The 14,369-nt window shown below is 30.0% G+C and overlaps 1 protein-coding gene across 1 annotated transcript in view; it reads left to right on the forward strand.

The window, feature by feature from the left end:
* Positions 1–14,369, forward strand: part of LOC127736731 (ankyrin-1-like) — an 88,317-nt gene that overhangs the window by 56,947 nt on the left and 17,001 nt on the right. Inside the window, exons 7-8 of the mRNA XM_052247314.1 lie at positions 3,589–3,693; positions 8,584–8,688. Coding sequence (XP_052103274.1) covers positions 3,589–3,693; positions 8,584–8,688 — 210 coding nt within the window. The remainder of the gene's footprint in view (positions 1–3,588; positions 3,694–8,583; positions 8,689–14,369) is intronic.

Here is a 14,369-nt window from a genome sequence, read left to right on the forward strand (position 1 = left end):
AAACTCACCATCTAACCATACCCAAGTTGATGTAAGTTGAAAAATACGACAAAATCAGAAAGAGTAGGCGAAGAATAAAGCAAATTCTTCCTGACCATCCGAAACCTTTGCCTACAACAATTTGTCTAGGTATTGTATCTGCATCTGTACTTTTGCTACTCAACTGGACATTTTTCTGTTGGTTTGCAACTTTTTTGGCTTGTGCCAATTTTTTTCCCCTCTTCTGTTGTAAATCTCTCTTTTTTGCTTTTACTTTCTCATCTATGTCTTTGTCTTACGGTCTAAGTATTTTCAATTTAGTTTTATATTTTTTTGTTTTCTTTGTTTTTTCTTTGGTTATATTTACTTGTGTATCCTTAAGATTTGGATCTTCTTTCAGTGTTTTTTCTCAATTTCTGCTCCTTAAAGTTGAAGTTGATGTTGACTTTGATGGTGTTTTTTAGCACTTAGTCTGTATGATTTTCTTCTAAAGTTCAGTTTCACAATTATCTTTCCCATTTTTTTATTCATTCAAAGGTGGAATCTGAAAAAAAAACTCAAAATGTGCATAACTGCTTTTTATGATAAATTCATGTATTGAGATCAACACATTTACTTGTTTGGTATTACAGTTAAAATACTTTACTTAGTATTACATGAAACCTTTATAAAACTTTTAAATTGAAATATTGTAATGTCCTTATCAAAAGACAACGTTTAGGACAATAAGCTTCATAAATTTGAAAATTATATGAAAATTCATCATTCAGATAATATTGCTTGTGATAAACAATAATTTTAGGGACAAAATCCTGCTTTGGAATTTTCCTTAAAAAATTTATTATAACTCATACATGTAGCCTCAGTTGTTAGAAAATTATCTTAGATTCTTATACGTCACAGGGAACTGAGATTATCTTAACATGTAATTCCGAGAAAATGACATTTTAAAACCGTTGCACTCGTGACATCAAAGAAATAGTTCTGAAAGAAAAAATCCTTTTCTATCAGGCTACTCTATGTGTACAATCTTGTATTTAGTACATTGTCTCCTGAAAAAAAAAACCAGAACAATATATTTGCTTTGGTATTCATAAAGTGGGAGTCTTTAAACTTCAAAGCTGCACTCCTGACACTTATAGGGAGGCCTTATTAACTTGACTCTAACACATTATTTATAATATTAATCAGGTTAATGAAGCATTGATTCAGGAAAGAACATATTTTTTACAGGATTGACTTTTTTTAATGTTAAGGTGTGAGTCATTTATTCAAAAATCATTTTATTCCTCAGTTGTACTAATTTTTGTGTTGCACTCCTGACAGGGCAGTACTTGTTTTTATATCACATATGTATCAAAACGGTTTAATGGACACGCTTCATTATGAGCTAAAATCATCACTAAGACATAATAGTTGTAAAATAAATAAGAATCTATGGCACATACCTTCATATAACAATTTTCTGTGTCTTTAAAAAAAGTTTTTTTCAAAATGTCACGAAAAAGTGTTGCACTCCTGACAATATGGCATCTTTTTTTACATCATTTTTGTAATACTTGAGATTTTCAAATATTTTGCAAGATTATTCTAGACATCAAGCCACAAAATTCAGCCCAATCTAACACTACAAAGACTGTCATCTAAAAAAAAAGTAATGAAATCCGATGAAACTTGAAGTTATGTACACAATTAGTAATATAGTTGAAAAATATTGTGTTTAGATGAAATTATAACATCAATTCTGAAAGGTCCTTACAATTAATTTGATGACGTATACCTGTTTTTGGTATAATATATAATGAGTGTCAGGAGTACAACAAAACATGAGAACGAAGGTACCTCATAAAGGTAATAATTTAAAAAAAAACAGTTCAGAAAACGTTTAAGGTTGCAGGTCTCTTTTCAAGTCGTCACACAACAAGTCTGCTGACTATTTAATAGAATTTAGTTCATATTTTGGTTACTTAACCTCAGTTTATCAATAATGCGTCAGAAAAATCAATTTAAATATGATCTGAAGTGCATTAGATCCAACAGTTAAATTGGATGTATTTTCTATTTTATATCTCTTCTTTATAAAACAGATTTATTAACCACTTTTTTTCCCCAGTGAATATGAAAAAAGTTTAATTTTGACATGAAGAAGTTTTTTTGTCAACTTATTAGAGATTTTTTTTTTTAATCAAAACTTTTTCCTTCCACTTCAAATGAATTGATACAAACAATTTGGAAAAAAACATAAAAATAATATTATAATCAAGGCCCGTAGAAGATTAAAAATATATGCATCAAAAGTAATGTCTAAAATCTTTGCAATCAATTGGGGTGAAAAAAATATACATATTTGATAGTGATTATCTCAAATTATATTTATCAAAATGCATACTTGATTCAAATTTTGTTTTTTGGTTTTTGTCAATAAAGTTTCAGAAAATGTTTATATCTTTGTTTCTTTCTATGTCCTTCTGCATTTATTAACTTAAATGTATCAAGATGCAACAAAAGAAAATGTACTAAAAAAATTGAAATTTGGTCAAAATTTAAAAATTTAAACCATTTATTTCGACATTTACCCTTATCAATTATAGTTTTCACAAAAGCAGCAATGAATTAAACAGTCTATAGGGTCAATCATTTCAATAAGAAGTCAGCTGACGATTTGGTCCGTTTTTCTTGTTGGTTTATCTTGTCTTGCTGACCATGTGTTGTTGTTTAAGGTGTCTCCTTATCTAAACTGTCTTAGCAAAATACGTAAAAATTGGTATAAATCGTCAATGAAGGCCACTGACAATTTCAGCCACGTGACTTTTTTGTAGATCTTGCTGACACCTGTTTTAATTTTTTCTCTAACTATAACATTTTTATGATGATACCAAAAGATACAAAATTCATGAACTCGTTATTGAAGTACAAATCTCCCATAGGTTGTCGACGATTTTGGTAATATCGACTTATTTGCAGATCCTGTCTTGTTGATCAAGTTTGAAGTTTACAGTTTCTCTCTGTCAACAAAATGTGTGGGATATCAGGAACGCAGGGCTGAAATATGCATTACTGTCAATGGAAACAATTTTATGATTGAAAAGGGAAGATGCATTGTTCCTCGCAACAGATGAAATACGGACCCCATCCTTAAAGAGTTAGTTCATGGGTTATATAAAGTGCAATGTTTATTTCATGATATTTGCAACAAGTTTAATGTCAAATTTACTTAGTTAAATAGTTATGTATACCAATTTATTACATAATAAAAATATTAAACATATCTTATATAATTATATTTAAAATGCTTGTATCTTAAGAGAAAATCACACGGACATATTTTTTTCAGATTTTCAAAAAGATACATGTATACTTAAGACATTAATATTTAACATTTGTTTAGTTTTGTGTTTGATGACAATCCAGGTTGGAAGTATATCAATTCATTCTTTGACCTTGAATTTGATCATAATTTATGTATGTGTTGAATATTATTCATTGAGAAATGCAAAATGTTGATGCAAATGTCATTTTGATTTTCATTTGAATCGACGTTATGCTTTTATTTAATTCATTGTGACACACTTTTGAATGCTGGTGAACATAGTGACCGTTTTATTTCAGATGAATGACGATACTCCTTTACACACAGCTGTTAGAGATCAAAACCTTGAGATGGTCCAATTGTTATTAGAAAGAGGAGATATAAATCCAGATAAAGTAAATAAGGTATAGCATTCGTTGTTACATTGATTCAGTCAATCATCAAATTCAATGTTCACACACACCGTAGATCTGTTCTCAAAGTGCACAAGAAAACGATTATTTCATGCATATTCAGGACAAAAACAAAATAAGAAACTCCCTTATCAAATGGCAAAATCAAATTCAAAAACTTAAATACATCAAAAGTATTCCTGTGACTGAAATTTTCTTTATAAACAATACAATTGTATGTTTTTTTAACGCTTCTGTCACTATTCCGAATATGTATGCAATTCTGAGAAGTCTTCATTTTCGATATTGTACTTGTAACTCAGTATTTTGCATTGATGTCCGTAGTTAGTGGTTTTGAATTGTGTTTTATGTTTTAACTTTAGCAGAAACCCGGTGTTTTAATCGAGTCTCTTACGATTGCCGTAGATATAAATGGCATCACTGAGAACATATTAAACATTTGAGACGTTCTAGTGTCTTAAAAGTCAGGAACCTTGTCAGAAGTGGTTTTAAATGGCAGATCTTTGACTGTTTCCCTTAAAGGTATTCCTATAAACCTTGATAGACTCTGTAGGATTTAGAGCTTAATATCATTCAGTCACCTAGCTGTCTTTTGATAAAAAACATTTCATTTTATTCATATGTATAAGTATGCAAAAACATGCAGGTGAATGGAGATATATAATGTACAAATATGTATATTGCATATATCAACTGCTAATTAGCCTCATAAACTTGTGCAATATAAAGTTATATCTAAATCTATTAAGTCTTCTTCGATGAACAAATGTATCACTGGTATGATTGTTATCTAGCGAATAATTCCACTTAGACTAGTGCTTTGACCTTGCAGTGAGCTTCATATTGACGGCCTCACTGTGACATTGAGATGAACACAGCAATAAAAGCATTGTTCCTTTGCTTTTTCTTATGTGTGTATAGTGATTATTTGTGTCATGAATTGGTACATCGTATTCTTTCATTTCTATTTTTATTCAACTCAATCATTTTTATCTCTATATAATGTATACATCAATCAAAATTTAAATAACAATGCGAATGCTTAAAGATCTTGCTTTTTTCAGTGATCATGATTGCATTTATGTTGAGAGGACTTAATATAAAGGTTTTACTACAAGGATCACATAACCTAGCAATATTATATGTAAATGATGTCCAGGTCATCCTTTTTAAATTTCCCAATCATTACATTAATAAGGCAACCAACCGCGTCTTAAATTTTTAAATAAAGTTTGATGTCAAGTTCACTTATTTGAATATTTGAGTCTACCAATATATTTCATCTGAATAATAGAAAACATTTTTTTCTTGCTTAATCTAATTATGACTATTGAAGAGCGGTTACTACTGTTGCCTTTATTTATAGAATGACATTCTAAAAATGTTTATATAAAAATAGAAAATCACACAGACTTAACCTACTTTTAAATTAATTTCTGAAGACACGTGTAATGATATGACGGTAATAAATACTAATCGTTTTGTTTTGTGTTTGAATACAATTTAGATGTTAAAATTTATAACAAAAACAAACATGAAAAGAAAATATATCATTATGTACACAACCGGAAATACAGAAAACGTAAAACGTCACACATTTATTCGTATTTACAAATCTTTTCATGTAGTTTTCTTTGTTATTCAACGCAAAATAATAATCTAAGACACCTGAGACGATATCATGTCACAAAGGCATTGTGTTTCGTTAACCTATTGAACACTGAACTTATGAACCCGTTGTAAGGCTTTTAGTTGAGGTTCTTTTCATTAAAAGTTCATCGGCCATGACTAATTAAACACACCCTTTAGAAACAGGGGGTCCAAAAAAAGGTTCGGAAAATAAACGGTATGCAAAATCCGTCAGTAACAATTTCAAATATTGAACAAAAATAAAGGAATTTGGCTAGGCTAAGACTTTTTCAACGCAAAATAATGATCTAAGACACCTGAGACGATATCATGTCACAAAGGCATTGTTTTTCGTTAACCTATTGAACCCTGAACTTATGAACCCGTTGTAAGGCTTTTAGTTGAGGTTCTTTTCATTAAAAGTTCATCGACGATGACTAATTAAACACATCTTTTAGAAACAGGGGGTTCAAAAAAAGGTTCGGAAAATAAACGGTATGCAAAAACCGTCAGTAACAATTTCAAATATTTAACAAAAATGAAGGAATAAGGCTAGGCTAAGACTTAAACACATTTAAGACAAATTCGAAAGGATATATTGGACCAAAGAATTAATAAAAAGTTTAGGCATTTATTTTGGCTATAATAAAAAAATGCAACAACTTAATTGTCAAATACAAGCTGATAAAATTCATAAGATTATAAGTATGTGGTCAAAAAGAAAGCTAAGGTTCCGGACTTTTTAAGACACAAGAATAGCCGTAATGACGTATCTCATACTCCCAATATAACATATATAGCGAGCAATTAGAGAGATACTATGTCACCAAATTATACAGAAAGGGGATTAAAGATGATTTGTAAGGATACTTATATTTCAACAAATCAGCTTTTACTGTCTGAAGAAAATGTTGAACAAAATTGGACGATAATGCCAAAATATTTAATGAATAAGATGGGAGATAACTTTTTAATATTCAAGATGTATAAAGACAATATAAGTTTAATTGAAAACAATATAATGTAGACAGATCCAGACTTGTATCAGCATTTAATCAGACCAAGATAAAAGCAAAAGTAAAAACAATACAAAAGCCTACCATATTTTGGGAAATAAGGAAACAAATAATATGGGAACAAATATATTCACGTCAACAACAAATGTGTATTGTTTAAAAACTTAATCCAGAGCCACATTCTAGTTATGAATGATTTATTAGATGATGAAGGAAATATATCTTCAGACATCATAATACGTTAACTTAAAATAAGGAAAACTGGATTGCTGAACTAACAACACCGAAGAAAGCTATTCAAAAACAGTGGACCAATATTATCAAAAACTCACCAACTAACCATACCCAAGTTGATATGTATAAAAATGAAAATCTTAATATCATAAATGAAAAACCTATTCAATCCCTAGATGATCGTGACATTTATATCTGTTTAATAAAAACAAGAGGAATACAAACACCCATTGGCTCTTTGAAATGGAAATCACATTTGACACTAGAAAATACTAACCCTGCATATGAAACACTGAAATTTATCTTTACATTTCTAGATGATAATAGATATAACATATTAAAATGTAAACTGCTACGTTATATACTTCCCTGTAATAAACTATTACAACAATGGCATATTATAGAAACAGATATATGCTTACACTGTAAAGAAAAAAGAAAGAAAGTAAAATAACAAAAATACCGAACTCCAAGGGAAATTCATAACAGAAAGTCCTTCATAAAATGGCAAAATCAAAAGTTCAAACACATCTAACGAACGGAAAACAACTGTCATACTCCTGACTTGGTACATGCAGTTCCTTATGTAGAATATGTTGGATAAAACTTGGTTTTATAGCTAGCTAAAGCTCTCACTGGTATGACAGTCGCATAGAGTTCCATTATATTGACAACAATGTATGAACAAAACAAATAATAGGTAAACACGTCAACAATTGGGGTACAGCAGTCAACATTGTAATATAATCTTAATCACCATAAAAACTAATAACTGTTTCAACAAAGAAACACAGAATTACAGGACTATGATCATTCCTTTCTCAACTGTTTATATTTTGAATCACTTTGGAAGGATGTACAACAAATTCTAGAGCAATTAAACATTGGAATTCTAGAGCAATTAAACATTGGAATTCTAGAGCAATTAAACATTGGAATTCTAGAGCAATTAAACATTGGAATTCTAGAGCAATTAAACATTGGTATTGTAGAGCAATTAACCATTGGAATTCTAGAGCAATTAAACATTGGAATTCTAGAGCAATTAAACATTGGAATTCTAGAGCAATTAAACATTGACAGACATGCTAATAATCTGAAAAGTATAGTTTTGTTGATATAAGGTAATGATAATGAGTATTGTGAACTCAATTTACTTTTAACCATAATATGTCACATTGTATAGTTTTTTGGATATAAGGTAATGATAATGAGTATTGTGAACTCAATTTACTTTTAACCATAATTAGTCACATTGTATTTTATGTATACTAAATGTCAGACAAAAAAAAATATACAGTACCTCAAAATATTTAGACACAAAATCAGAAATAAATTTGAGACCTTTTTTAGGATACAAGATTGGTAAATTATTAAGGAATGCAAGCAATTTAATGAACTAATTTGAACTAAAAATATGAAGAAATTGGAGTGAACTTGATTTACATAATGCGACAAACTTGCATTTTAGGGTGAAAATAATACTTCTTTCAAATATAGAAAAAAAATATTGTAATTTCTACATACATGTGTGTCTACCTATTTATTATTTTTTTTGTGTATAGTGTTATGATACTGTAATTATCATATTTATTTATCTTGGCCTATTCTGATTTGTGTGGCCTTTCAGTTGTTTACAAAATAATGTAAGTTTAAAAAAAGTTTAAAATAAGTTTGCAGTTTAAAAATCACTGACACAATCATAGACACTAATTGAATGATTAGAACTTTCTATTTGACTTGCATAATAATTCTGAAATGATCATAATTTACGATGTGGAATTTAAATATATATTTAGGACATTAATACTTAACATTTGTTTAGTTTTGTGGTTCATGACAATCCAGGTCATATGTATTTGTTGAATATTATTCATTGAGAAATGCAATATTTATGATACAAATGTTTTTTTGATTTTCATTTGAATTGACGTAATGCTTTTTTTAATTCATTGTATCACAATTGTAAATGCTGGTGAACATGGTGACCTTTTTATTTTAGATCAGCGGCGACACTCCTTTACACACAGCTGTAAGAGGTCAAAACCGCAGGATGGTCCAATTGTTATTAGAAAGAGGAGATATAGATCCAGATAAAGTAAATAAGGTATAGCATCCTTTGTTACATTGATTCTTTGAATCATCAAATTAAATGTCCACACATACCTCACTTCGTTCTCAAAGTTCACAAGAAGACGAATATTTCATGCATATTCAGGACGAGAACAAAATTACCAGTCATACAATGTGTAAGATTTTTATAATTTGGACTATAATTTCTACTTTTGTAAAGAGTAAAATAACAAAAATACCGAACTCCAAGGACAATTCAAATTGGAAAGTCCCCTATCAAATGGCAAAATCAAAAGCTCAAACACATCAAAAGCATTCCTGGGACTGAAATTCTCAGTACGTCCGGATTCTTTAATAAAAAATAGAATTGTATGCGTTTTTAACGCTTCTGTCACTGTTCCGAATATGTATGCAATTCTAAGAAGTCTTCATTTTGGTTTTTGTTCTTGTAACTCAGTATGTTGCATTGATGTCCGTAGTTAGTGGTTTTGAATTGTGTTTTGTGTTTTAACTTTAACAGAAACCCGGTGTTTTAATCGAGTTTCTTACGATTGCCGTAGATATTATTGACATCACAGAAAAACATATTAAACGTCAGGAACATTGTCAGTAGTTGTGTTATGCCATATCTTATAATTTAATTTTTTAATGTAAATGATGTCAAGGTCATCTTTGTTAATAAACCAATCATTACATTAATTAGGCAACCAACCATGTCTTGATATTTTAAAGAAGTTTGATGTCCAGTTCACTTTTTTGAATATTTATGTCTACCCATATATTTCATCTGAATAATACAAAACATATTTTACACAATGACATTCTAAAAATGTTTGTATCAAAATAGAAAATCACACAGACTTATCCTTATTTTTCAATACATTTCTGAATACACTTGTAAAGATATGACGGTAATAATTACTAATCGTTTTGTTTTGTGTTTGATTACAATTCCGATGTTGAAATTTATATCAAAACCAAATATTAAAAGATAAATACATCATTATGTAAACAACCGGAAATACAGATAACTTAAAGCGTCACAAATTTATTCGTATTTACAAACCTTTTTGTGCAGTTTTCTTTGTTATTTAACGCAAAATGATTATCTAAGACACCTGAGACGATATCAATAGTAACCAGAATTTCGATTGACCGGCCAAATAGGTATTAACCCTATTTAAAATGAATCTTCCCAAACCACTATCGTGGTCATCACGTGACTTTTACAATTCAGTTGTATATCATTAATGGTCGATCGTTTTGTCAATGAAAATGAACGGGCTTAATAAATTAAACGATCTTAACTTTTCTGTTACATTTGTATTTTACTGCCCAACCCCGCGTTTTGATGAATTTTCTTATTTACAATTAAAGATGTTCTAAATTTCAGTTCAAAAGTATGACTTCTTGCTTCAAATTAAGTTTGAAAATTGAGGTGCCATAACCATACAGCCTTCGTTAACTTCTTCGTTAAAACTCGAAAAAATTGCAATGGAACCTTCTCAAATAATCCATTTTCTCAACTTGTTCATTGAAAATAAGATCTTCCCAAACCATTAAAAGGCCAACATTACATTTATTTCAAAGAAATCGAAAACCAAATCGGTTAAGGTAACAAACGTTTTGCTTTAATATTTGATTGAAAAGTTCCCATTTTGGAATTCGTTAGCAATATTTTGAAAATGGCGGCCGCTGTCGGAAGTAAACAACAACACGGCACGTATTCATTTAGTTATTAATTTCAAAGCTATATTCAAATGCAATCATTTTGTATCAATGGTTCTGATTGGATGACAATAAGCAAAAAATTCTCTACCTCCTTGTCTGTAACTAAGGAAACCGACATTTTGAATACCGGAATGTATTGACATGTTATTTCTCCAATAATAAGCAAAAAAACTCACATTTTGCACCTAGAAATCTTCTTTTTATCAAATTTTATTACATTCTGAAGCGGACAAGAAGCCAGAAAACGCCCGGTATTTACGTTTAATGCAGGAAGCATACCTATGACATCACCTAGTTTAGGCGCCAAAGAAGATAACATCTACGCGTCGCAAGGAAAACTAAATTTGCGACAGTAAAACTACCGATGGACATCCGCAAAGCTTCAAATACAATACAGTTATCTCTAAATTTGAAACAGTTTGAGTGTGTCTTATTGCTTTTTTTAAAAATAACTTATGACACCTTCACTTAAGTTAATTTATTAGAAACAGTCGCTCGCACACAAAATAAAGATTTATATTCATCAATCATACACTGTTTACTTTGACATCGTTACTCGACTTGAAAAGATATTTTGTAAGATTTTTATGATGGAAATCAAGTAACTGTTGAATGCATAAGTTTTGAGTCATTGCCTTACATTAAAGCGGCATAGAATCAAACATTGTTTCTTTTTGAAAAAGTGGATACATTTTGTTTGTTTTGATAAAATTGAAAAAAATGGAGTCCAATTTATTTTCAAACATAGACGATGTTCGACATTAAGCTTGTCCATGCAAATAATTCAATTTATTTTCAGTGTGAATATTGCAATTACATTTGATACGTAATTGTCTTTCTAATAATACCCTAGTACATAGCTGGATTAAGCAGATATTAAATCATAACATCGATGTGATCAAAGAAAACAAACATAGCACCTGATCAAGGTATAAGTTTTGTCAACTAGTGTTGTCCGATTCTTAATGAAATTATTCAATGATATTATTTTAAATTAATAAAAAATAACCTAATATAGATGTTAACTGAGGTGAAATGTCTATTTTTATCAATTTGTTTAATCATTCGTCACCAGGGAAACCATTTAATTTTACAAAATCCTAACTAGACCAGTGACATGCAGAGTTATCGGATGTTATTATGACTGGAATAGTTGCATATGTGTATTCCCGTATATTTATTTGTTCTCTTTGTCTGTTATCTTATCTTTTATTCGTTATTTAATATTCATTAGAGGGAAAATGTAGAAGGAACAGATAACATTAATTGTTTACATCATTCCCATCGATATACCTTATCTTTTAGATTGAAGAAATACTTACCGAAAAATAAAACAGCATTTAAAAAAAACACTGATTGTGAAAATGTTGAAATCGTTGAATTCATTCCGTGAACAGTTGTGAAACATGTGAAAGTTAATTAACTTCAAATCTGATAAATATAAAAAATAAGAAGATGTGGTATGATTTCCAACTCTCCAACTCAGAAGTTAACAACTATAGGTCACCATACGGCCTTCAACGATGAGTAAAACCCATACGGTTAAATTTATTACATTTGTCACTGGTGCAAAACATCAATCATTTTATAGGAATCGCCCTATCAAAAGACTGAATCTCCTATATAATTTCGTTTTGAACATGCATGACATATTTGAGACTGAACGTTTAGCCAATTGAAATGAATTAATAAGAAAATTATTCCGTCTCGAACTTTTAAAAAATCATATTAAATCACAAGTTTTTCTGTTTTGTTTAATTTACCTTGAAAATTAAAATTTTGTATAGCGTAAATATGTCACGTACTAGTTTACCTGAAACCAAATATAAACTGATAATTTCGCGTGAATATTTAAAACAATAAAGCCAAGTAATATTGTTTCAATTTATTAAAAAAGCGTATCATTAAAGGGGCACTAGCTACGAGATATATAAAAATATGATTTTTTTGTTCAATCATTAAAATGTGAAATAGTGAAATAATAATTCGTTTTCAGCAGCTAGTGTGGTTTAATTTCGTCAAAATAAGCTAAGAAATATCGATGATGAATTATTCACTTGCAAGTGAATAATTCGACCTCATTGAATCCGTATTCATGTGACCTTCAATTTAACCCCTTAGCTGGAGATGGATTACGCATGAATTATACGTGTTCAGTTATCAAAAAAGAAAAGAATATCAACATTGAAAGTGAAATAAAGGTGAATCATTTGATTGACTGATTCGATCCACAAAAACTCATTCTTATACAGGTAAACACGATGATTAACATATATATTTTTAACCTATAATATGAAATTCAACAGACCTAGACAAATCCAATTGCACGAGTTCGCTATCTATTTTTATCTATATTTATGTTTATATCGCTTATATGACCGTCGGCAGTCTTCGGAGGTCAACTCGATAGCTAATTAGATGGCGTCTAGACTAAAATACACACGAAACGATGATACATATTATCGAGCCCATGCCTTGTAAATTGTTTATTTTAGACTTTTTATAATTTGGAAAACGTTTTACTATGTTATAAATCAAATATGAGAATTTGAGTCATATCTGTGAACATGAATTTGACAGCCAATGCCCCTTTAAAGGGAAACTCCGCAAAAACAATAAAAAAATATTCTCATAGCTAACAGATTAACGTCGATTTTAAATTGAGAATAATATGAAATTTGGAACATGTAGCATCGTGACGGCTTCCCAATTAAAAACACCAAGTGCTATCTATAAACCACCAAGTACCAAAACAAGCAGCGTCTTACGGTGTTTATATATCCCAGCTCATTCGTTATGCCCGTGTCTGTAGTGACGTTTTTGATTTCAATGAGCGTAATCTATGTGTGACTAGTAAATTATTAAGTCAGGGATTTGGTTACCACAAATTACTTTAAACAGTTACTAAATTCTTCCATAGATACACAAATTTGGTTTCAATGTTTGGCTGTACCTGTAGAAAACTTATTTTAAACGGATTCTTACATTTTACGGTGATGTTGTTAACCGAGCCCGGAAATTTAGAGACAATCCGAGTAAACTTATCAATCTTTTAAATAAACTTATCAATCTTTTAAATAAACTTATCTGAAAGGTAACCAGTTAAACACTGTAATAAAATCTTTGAATATTGTTTTTATTGGTATAAATATTGATGTTGTTATCAGTAAAGTAAAACCAAAAAAAAATATGTTTGTTGTTCACATATGTTATTTCTCGGTACTAGAATCTGTCGATACCTATATTTTGTCATTGCACAAGGTCTTGTTTTTCTCTGACTGTTAATGACATCTTGAGGGATGGATAAATACCTGCCACGTTGTTTTTGTTTGATGTTTTTCTGCTTTGTACCGTTCTGATGAGTTTAGCCTTTTTCAACTGATTTTTATAGTTTGTTCTAATGTTGTGTTGTTACACCACTGGCCCGGGGCCTTTTATAACCGACTATACTGTATCGGGTTTTCTCATCGTTGAAAGCCATACGGTTGCCTATAAATGCTTACATCCACTTCATTTGAACTATGGTGGATAGTTGTCTCATTGGCATTCATACCACATATCTTCATTTTAATAGGGACTAACGTAGTCGTTATACCAGTGTCAAAATCACTGGTCAAAAGTACGGTTGTCCTACCCGAAAAGGTAATGATAAAAGCATACACAGTTTCTCTGATCCTAAAAAAGAATTATACCAGACATTGTTGGGCTACCTATTGGCAAACTTTAAAAGTTAACTTGCCATGATACGGAACAAAAAAGGTTTAAGAGTCGGAAAGATTGGTCGTTTGGAAATCTATTTTTTTAAATAACTATGGTCTGTCGTTTTGAAATGTTTGCCTATGTTTATGAAACAAGTTAATATAAAGGGGACCTAGTTTAGAGCGATTACTGTTAAGGATTCTCACAAAGTTTTAAGTCATAATTAACTAGCCTGGTGTTCCGTATAAAATCGTTTGCAGAAATCTTTGTTCATAACTCTTTTAT

The sequence above is a fragment of the Mytilus californianus genome, unplaced genomic scaffold (assembly GCF_021869535.1).
Source record: "Mytilus californianus isolate M0D057914Y unplaced genomic scaffold, xbMytCali1.0.p SCAF_36, whole genome shotgun sequence".
Lineage (NCBI taxonomy): Eukaryota > Metazoa > Mollusca > Bivalvia > Mytilida > Mytilidae > Mytilus > Mytilus californianus.